This window comes from Hoplias malabaricus, chromosome 5, assembly GCF_029633855.1.
Source record: "Hoplias malabaricus isolate fHopMal1 chromosome 5, fHopMal1.hap1, whole genome shotgun sequence".
NCBI classification, from domain to species: domain Eukaryota; kingdom Metazoa; phylum Chordata; class Actinopteri; order Characiformes; family Erythrinidae; genus Hoplias; species Hoplias malabaricus.
In genome coordinates, this window is record NC_089804.1 from 3,213,875 (window position 1) to 3,223,874 (window position 10,000).

A 10,000-nucleotide genomic window follows, 5' to 3' on the forward strand; every position below is an offset into this window, starting at 1 on the left:
CTACGTCCCGCGAGACACACACACACACACACACACACACACACACACACACATACACACACACACGGCCACTATAAGCAGCTTCTCTACGCTGCGTAACGTTTTACATTTCCAAGCTCTTCAAACAGCCGCTGTACAGTGGAGAGTGTGTAGCAGTGGCCAAATCAGAGGAACAGTTCACACAATACACTCTCTCTGTCTCTCTCTCTCTCTCACACACACACACACACACTCTGTGTGAGCAAGTTTCAAAGAGTTACATCATGTGTCACATACACTCTCCCATACTAAGGCACACTCGTCTGGGTGGTAAACATGAAGAGGCACATTTACAGAAACACAAAAAGATAACCAGAGGACAATGTGTGAGTGTGTGTGTGTGTGTGTGTGTGTGTGATATGTCCGTATCCAGCCCCACAGAAACAGAACGGCACGCATGACTCTGGATTGATTTGGTAATGAACTCACTGCTGGTGAAGCGGGGCGGGTTGTCGTTCACGTCGCTGAGGTGGACCGTCACCGTGGTGGTCCCTGTGAGCCCCCCCAGGTGCCCACCCATGTCTCTGGCCTGCAGCACCAGGACGTACTGAGACTGGAGCTCACGGTCCATGTCAGAGACTGCAGTGCGGACGATACCTGCAGAGAGAGAGAGAGAGAGAGAGAGGAGGACTGTTCATGATGGTACCATGTGTGGTCTGATTCTCCTCTTCGTCATGACACACAGGAGACAGATCTGCGGCGTGTTTATCCACGGACATTAATGCAGACCACGTTCAGAAAGACGTAGCTGTTAAGAAGAGTGTTTCCCAAAAGCAAGAAGAGTTATCAGTAGTTCTTTCTTGACTCCGCCTCTGAATCTGCGCTGGAAAAGCAGCACCAGTGGAAAAGTGAAGAAAAAAAGTCTTTTTTTCCCAGAAGTCTTTACTTTACTGGTATAAATCAAGCATGAACATCATAACACTAACTGTTCCTACGTGTTGCATCACCAAATTTCTTACCAAAGAACACATTTATATATTTACTGTTACACTGGAAAAATATTAGTTTAATTCATTCATTCATTCACTGTCTGTAACCCTTATCCAGTTCAGGGCAAAGGTGGATCCAGACTCTACCCAGAATCACTGGGCGCAAGACAATCACCTGGAGGAAACCCACGCAGACACAGGGAGAACACACGACACTCCTCACAGACAGTCACCCGGAGGAAACCCACGCAGACACAGGGAGAACACACGACACTCCTCACAGACAGTCACCCGGAGGAAACCCACGCAGACACAGGGAGAACACACCACACTCCTCACAGACAGTCACCCGGAGGAAACCCACGCAGACACAGGGAGAACACACCACACTCCTCACAGACAGTCACCCGGAGGAAACCCACGCAGACACAGAGAGAACACACCACTCTCCTAACAGACAGTCACCCGGAGGAAACCCACACAGACACAGAGAGAACACACCACACTTCTCACAGTCACCCGGAGGAAACCCATGCAGACACAGAGAGAACACACCACACTCCTAACAGTCACCCGGAGGAAACCCACGCAGACACAGAGAGAACACACCACACTCCTAACAGACAGTCACCCGGAGGAAACCCATGCAGACACAGAGAGAACACACCACACTCCTCACAGACAGTCACCCGGAGGAAACCCATGCAGACGCAGGGAGAACACACCACACTCCTCACAGATAGTCACCCGGAGGAAACCCACGCAGACACAGAGAGAACACACCACTCTCCTAACAGACAGTCACCCGGAGGAAACCCACGCAGACACAGAGAGAACACACCACTCTCCTAACAGACAGTCACCCGGAGGAAACCCACGCAGACACAGGGAGAACACACCACACTCCTCACAGACAGTCACCCAGAGGAAACCCATGCAGACACAGAGAGAACACACCACACTCCTCACAGACAGTCACCCGGAGGAAACCCACACAGACACAATGAGAACACACTAAGAACATACTAACTACATAATTCAAGATAATTAATTAGATTTTTGTTGTTATTGGACATATAAATAGAATACAATTATGTTTTCAAATATATATATATATATATATTGATTTTCAGAAATTAGTGTTTAAATAAATACATATAAAGTGCCAACTCTGTGCATAAAACTAACTCATTTTTTAAAAATAAATTAAATTAGTGGCCTTCATGAAATTCTATGGCAGAACTGCACCTGAACTTCTTAAACTACATATGAATTTAAGTACACATTTGTTACGAATGGTTTCTGGAAACACTTTTATGAATTTCTTTATGTATAAAGTTATGAAGTATTTAGAGTTATGAAAGTTTTGGGACCCCCACACCCTGCCCTTGACCTCCCAAACTGCTGCAGACCGGTCAAGCAAGAGTCTACGAAGTCCTCTGTTGTAGCACAAGGTTCTAGCTCCTGCTGAAATAACCATGGACTTCCCTGAAAAAGACGTCACATCGATGGTAGCATATGTCTCTCTAAAATCCCAGTACAGTTCTACACATCAGTGTTACCTTCTCACATACATAGATCACACATTCTGGGGTCACTGACGCCCCCTTCAGGCCAGGACAGATGTTGGCTTATGCACCTTTCACTGATAACAGACTGGAAGGTCTTCTTTTGTCTCTGACACAGCGATCTGGACATCCATTGTTCCTAAAAACAAGCTGAACTTTGGACTTCAGACCACAGCACTGTCCTTAATTGACCCTCTGATTGACGGACGTAGCACAACCCAGGTTTCTCCTGCAGAGCTGTCTGAGGGCTGGAAGGTCAGGCTCATTCAGCAGTGGTGTCAGACCTTGACCGACACGGACTGAGATTTCTCCTGAGTTAGGGAGACGGTGAGAGACCGAAACACTGAGATCTCGCGCTGAGAAGTGTTTTTATAAACATTCTCTCACAAAGTTCAGCACAAAGTTGTGACCACGCCCCTTCTTTGCTGCACAGACTGACCCTTTTGTGGACAATCTTCGCTCTCATTTTGACCAAGATTTCAATATTTTATTAAAGAATTGATAATAATATTCGTAACACATTAAAATACGTTCCAGCCACTGGACGACTGCTAGAACAGTGCAGCACTGACCTGACTGAGGGTCCACTGTGAAATACTGCTGCCCCTGGACCAGCGAGTACACCAGTTTGGCGCTGTTGCCGTACGTCTCATCATCGGCGTCTGTGGCAGTAACCTGAATAACAGACGTCCCTGAGAGACGCAAACAGAGAGAAAGACAGAGGAAGTGGGAGGGGAAGAGAGAGAGGGAAATGAATGGAGTATAAAGAGAGCGACGTAGCGGAGATATATATAGAAAGTGAATTAGGAAAAGAAAGGCGGAGGAGGTGGAGAAAGCGGTGAAGACGTGTGAGGAAGAAAGAAAGGGGATCAAAGAGAGACTGTGTTTGAAAAACCATGAAGAGAGTGCGGAGAAAAGCAGGCAGTAAACTCTGTTTGGATAAAGACCACTGGAAGAGAATGTTAATTTAAATACAAATGAGTCAATCATTTAAATAATGCATTTAAACTTAATGTTTTATTCATTTTTGTTGTTAAAACAATAGCATTAATTTTTAAGGGGGTTCCCAACATGCCACACACTATTTGAATAGTTTCTAGACTTCACTGCTGTCTCTAATGTGCACCCGCCCCCAGCTGCAGGGTCTCGGGGTCCTGGGTGGGTTCCTCTTACAGAAGATGGACAGTGTCACCCCCTTTGGCCCCTCCCCCCTATCTCCCTTAATTCATATGTCTGAGGCTGCAGTACCGATGCTGGCCATCTCTGGCACAGTGGCGCTGTAGTGCGTGTTGGCGAACACCGGCGAGTTGTCGTTGATGTCCTGGACTCTGATGATGAACTGGGACGAGGCCTCCAGGGGCCGGCCCGTCTGCCGGTCTGTTGCCGTGGCGATCAGACGGTACTGGTCCTTCTCCTCCCGGTCCAGCGGCTTCGTCACATGAATGTTTCCGGTTTTGCTGTCAATCACAAACACTGACCCCGCCCCTTCGCCTTTAAGGATGTACTTGGTGCGTCCGTCCCCTCGGTCCATGCTGGAATGGAGCTGAAGGAGGTGAGAGGAAAGAAGGAGGGAAGTCAGGTAATAAGGTCTGTGTGATGTTTATCAGTTCAATTTTCTGACGTTGGAAGCTAAAAGGGAAAGTAGGAAATTATTTTTGGAATTTTTTTTTTCATTTGAAAAGAAATGGTGGTTTGGTTTTTCCTATTTCTTAGATTTTTCATTTCTGTGTCTGCAAAGCCACGTGGGTTTAGCACCTGCTGAAATAACCATGGACTTCCCTGAAAAAGACGTCCCATCGATGGCAATATATCATTTTGAAGTATAACACGTGTGATTTTCCAGGCAAAGCAGGATTCACCACACACTCACATACATTCTACCGTAAAGAGTGGTCTGTGTAAAGTGCAAGTGCAAAGTTGTTAATGTGCAGAGACTAAGAGGTGCGCCTAAGCCCCTGAGGAGTGTTAGTTTATCACCAGTGAAGCTCGTGGATAATGCCGTATTGTGGCTCACCCACTGCCTTTTGATTTCTACCCTCAGTGTGCAGCCAGAACTGGGGTTGGGCAGTGGGTAGGGCTCTAGATGTGTGGTCTACGCCATTCAGAGCAGCTCCGCAGGCCTTTAGCATAAGGCTAATAATCACGATGGGTGTTACTGACAGTCCCGCCTTCCTCTAGTGCTACAGTCATCGCCCACCCTCCTGCGCTCCTGCTCTCCCCCCCACCATTGTGCATTTTTCAATCACTCAGAGAGGGCAGGGCTCCTCTCTCGCACATTTTAAGGGTCTCTCAGACGCTTGCGTCACCCAGACTTTCTTTGTGAACCAGGCAGGGGTTTGATCTGGAACAGCGGGAGAACACCTCCGCACCCCACCCTCACATCCATTCTCTCAAACCGGAGTTCGACATCAAAGACCCCCCACCCCCCGTCCCCCGCCCGAGCCCTGACCCGCTCTGAGATCAATCCAGACGAGGAGTACGGGACGAGCAGAGCGGGTAATGCCCGGGTATTGATTTCTAACGCGCAGCTTTGATAAGAATGAAACGCTGACATGAAGCACAGCCTCCTCCATTTTCTCAACTGGACACACACCCAGTCAATCCACAGCATTCCCGGACTAGACACTGATGAGTCCGGTCCATCACCGTCCACTCAGTCCACAACAGTGCACCCTTTACCACTGATATTGGGGAGGGATGTTAATCCAGTGTCAATCTGCAGTCTGTGGAGTGTACGTGTAACAAATCTAGGGCACTAGAATCTAAGGGCACTAGGTGGTTGTGGATTGGAAGACAACCCCGTTATGAGAACACCCTCTTGTTAAATCACAGTTGTGTGTAGATGGTGTGTTGGGGGAGGATTTCTTGGACCATGATGAGAGCTACTTCTCTCCAATGCCATCAGATCCTCACAACAATGGTGTCCATCCAGTCGGAACATGAAAGAGCAGTGCGTTACGGTCATTAAGAGCTGCTGGCAGCGGTCAGGTCTGAATGTGTGCTTGGAGGGAGGAGGACTTGGAGCATCTCGGGAGGCTGGTTCTGGACTGAATGCCTTTGGGCTGAGTCCAGAACGGTTCTGTTTGGGTTACGTAACACACCGTGAAAGAGAACACACAGATCGGACAGTGGTCAGTGTCTTTGAGAAGACTCGGGCTAGTGGGATGTGCAGCCCACCTTTACTGTGCTGTGGAACAGTGGAACGGCGTTCCCTTTGGGATGAGATAGAGTGAGAACACCAAAGGACAGCGGATAGACACTAACTGAAAGGTAAATCCAACCTCATCGTTGAAGCCCAGTTTGCTGTGGTCATTCCAAACAGCTGGCACTGGTCAGACTGGTGTGTGTGTGTGTGTGTGTGTGTGTTGTGTGTGTGTGTGTGTGTGTGTGTGAGTGTGTGAAGGGTTCGAGTGTTTGCTGGAGGAGGACCAACATTAGAAGCTCCATCTGGACCAGGACCTCCAGGACCCCCGTGGACAGTAAAGCCGGATAATCAGGAGGCACATGACGGAGAGAAGCCCAGTGTCCGGAGCGCGGGGAGCCAGGTGTGTGTCCACTCACACTCACAGCACCGTGATTGGCCAAGCGGAAAAACTCATTAACTCAGCCAACCAATCAAATCACAGGGGACCGCTCCGGAGCGGGGGAGAGTAAACGAGTGCAGAGATGCTGCTCATATGATGAACAGACTTCCTCTGAATCATACTCATACTCATTCTCTCTCTCTCTCTCTCTCTCTCTCTCTCTCTCTCTCCTTCCCTTCCATTCTCTCTTTCACTCGACCCATCTCTCGTCTTGTCTCTTCCCCCTCTCTCTTTCTGTCTCCCTTTTTCTAACTCACTCTATCTGTCCACATTTTTCTCTCTTCATTCTCCCTCTTGCTCTCCTTCTCTCACTCTCTCTCTCTCCGGCTGTCTGTCCATCTGTATTTTCTCTTCTCTCCTTCGCTCAGCTGTTTTTCTCCATCTGTTACCACACACACACACACACCCTCCGTCTCCTCTGTCCATCTCTCTCTCTCTCTCTCTCTCTCTCTCTTTCTTTCCATCCTGTCTGTGTCCATCTGCTGTTTCCTCTCCTCTTTTTTCTCTCTGTCATGGCTCTATTTTCTTGTCATTCTCTCTCTCTCTCTCTCTCTCTCTCTCTCTCTGTCTCTCTCAGACTCGTCCAATCTCACGCTCCATTCTTCTCTCCATCATTACTGCAGAAGTCTGGGGGTCCACACTCCTTTAGCACACTCTTCTACTTTTTCTTCTTCTCCTTCTTCAATTCCCTCTATTCCCCTCCTCTCTTCTGCTCAACTTTTACTCCTTGTGCTCTATCCTTCTCTTCTCGTGTGTGTGTCTGTGTGTGTTTTCAATGAATTGCTGTGACTAATCATGATAAACAAGTGAATCATATGTGTGTGTGTGTGTGTGTGTGTGTGTGAGAGAGAGAGAGAGAGAGAGAGAGAGAGAGAGAGAGATAGAGAGAACTAACATTACTCATTATTCTTCAACTTTACCAAGTCTGTCCTTGTGTCTCTTCCATGTGCACTATTATTATTCTTATTAGCATTAATATTAACAGTGGTGTTATTGTTACAATAGAATTAGCATTAGTGCTATAATTAGTAGCAGGAATAATAACTTTAATATGAAAGATAATAATAATAATAATTATTATTATGATATTATTCATAGTAGTAATTGTAATAGCAGTGAGTGCTTGCATTCATGTACACACACACACACACACACGCACTCTGTCCACAGCTGGACTTCTTTCATTGCCTCGAGGCCTGGACTCTAATGTCCACACACCACTGACCGCTCTTTAGTATCATTAACACACAGGCGTTTGAAGAGCCGCTGGAACCTTCACAACGAATCACGAACCTGACACAGCAGAGATGTTTACATCAGGAACTAGTGCACACACACACACACACACACACACACACACTTAGGCTTACCATGGCTCGAATACACATTTACACTTACAAACCACAAGCACAAACATCCTCAGAATACTCCCTCTCTCTGACGGCTCTGGGTCGAAGCAAGAACTAAGACAACTGAGAATGAGCCCTGTCTTAGATAACTCTCTCTTACTAATGGCTCCGGGTCGAGGCAAGAACTAAGCCATATGAGAAACACCTTAGTCCATAAAGCACTCTCTTTAGAGGAGACCCTTAATGAGCTTCTCACCTCAACCCAGAGGAGTCAGAGAGTGATGTCTGACGCAGGGCTGAGGGTCTTCACCTGCTGTTACTCCCCAGCACCTGAGAAAATACTTCTTTAGATTCAAAAGTTTCTGGACTTTTTCAAGGTCAGAGATCAAAGAGAAAAAATCTAGTGAGTGGATGCTGAGGTCCGAAAGCTAGCGGTGTAATCTGATACTGCACACACACACACACACTCAGTGTTCAGCTGGGAGCTGCTGAGACATGCTGTTTACTGACCCATGCTTAGATTCCCCCGAACTGCTTACCCTGATGTTTCTGTGGAAGAGGCATGTGTGTGTGTGTGTGTGTGTGTGTGTGTGTGTGTGTGTGTGTGTGTGTGTGTGAGTGTGTTCCTCTGGCGATGTCCTCGTTTTATAAATTCCAGCCTTCTCCTTTGAGGCTTAAAAACAGGCAGAAATGTGCTGTGATTCCAGCGTCAACGGCGCTGTTCAAATCCGCTTAATTTCACCACGTTAGCTCAGAGATACCATTACCCCCCACTGAGAAAGTATTCTCAACAGGATAACACACACACACACACACACATACACGCACTCACACACACTCACACTCGCACACACAAGAACTCACAGCCCACTCTTACCGCTGACATGGTATGAAGCATCCTCCTTAAATCAGTGCTGAAATTAGGCGCTGAACAGGAGCCTGTGCTGAAGCTCAAGTGTCTGCTGAGGTCTGATCAACCTCCACCCAGAGTCTATCAGACAAACCAGAGTGGTGGATTCAACTGACTCTATCACACACTCACATACTCACCCAGTCACTCTCACACTCACCCAGTCACTCACACACTCACACTCAGTCAAGCTCACATTCACCCAGTCACACACACTCACCCAGTCACTCACACACTCACACTCAGTCAAGCTCACATTCACCCAGTCACACACACTCACCCAGTCACTCTCACACTCAGTCACGCTCACAATCACCCAGTCACACACACACACTCACCCAGTCACTCACACACTCACTCAGTCACTTTTACTCTCACCCAGTCACTCACACTCACCCAGTCACTCTCACTCTCACCCAGTCACTTTCACTCTCACCCAGTCACTCACATACTCAACCAGTCACTCTCAGACTCACCCAGTCACTCTCACACTCAGTCACGCTCACACTCCCCCGGTCACTCTCACACTCACCCAGTCACTCACACACTCACACTCAGTCACTCACATATTCACCCAGTCACTCTCACATTCACCCAGTCACTCTCACACTCACCCAGTCACTCACACACACACACAATCACTCTCACACTCACCCAGTCACTCACACACACACACAATCACTCTCACACTCACCCAGTCACTCACATATTCACCCAGTCACTCACACACTCACACTCAGTCACTAACACACTCACCCAGTCACTCTCACACTCACCCAGTCACTCTCACACTCCCCCTGTCACTCACACACTCACCCAGTCACTCTCACATTCACCCAGTCACTCTCACACTCACCCAGTCACTCACACACTCACACTCAGTCACTCACATATTCACCCAGTCACTCTCACATTCACCCAGTCACTCTCACACTCACCCAGTCACTCACACACACACACAATCACTCTCACACTCACCCAGTCACTCACATATTCACCCAGTCACTCACACACTCACACTCAGTCACTAACACACTCACCAAGTCAGTCTCACACTCACCCAGTCAGTCTCACACTCACCCAGTCACTCTCACACTCCCCCAGTCACTCACATATTCACCCAGTCACTCACACACTCACCAAGTCACTCTCACACTCACCCAGTCACTCACACACTCACCCATTAACTCATACCTGTGGACAGTTTCACACACTAACCCTGTCACTCACAGACTCATTCTGTCACTCAAACACTCACACAGTCACTCACACACTCACCCTTTAACTCATGTCTGTGGACAGTTTCACACACTAACCCTGTCACTCACACACTCACCCTGTCACTCACAATCTCACCCAGTCACTCACACACTCACCCAGTCACTAACACACTTAGCCAGCCACTCACCCAGTCACTCACACACTCACCCAGCCACTCACTCAGTCACCCACACACTCACCCAGTCACACACACATTCACCCAGTCACTCACACACTCACCCTGTCACTCAAACACTCACCCAGTCACTCACTCAGTCACTCACACAATCACGAAGTCACTCACATACTCACCCAGCCACTCACCCAGTCACTCACACACTCACCCTGTCGCTCAAACACT

General features: G+C 48.1%; 1 protein-coding gene across 1 annotated transcript in view; it reads right to left on the bottom strand.

The window, feature by feature from the left end:
• The window catches only part of LOC136696418 (cadherin-24), a 56,812-nt gene that overhangs the window by 35,843 nt on the left and 10,969 nt on the right, over positions 1-10,000 (bottom strand). Inside the window, 3 exon segments of the mRNA XM_066670817.1 lie at positions 469-636; positions 3,109-3,228; positions 3,785-4,079. Coding sequence (XP_066526914.1) covers positions 469-636; positions 3,109-3,228; positions 3,785-4,079 — 583 coding nt within the window.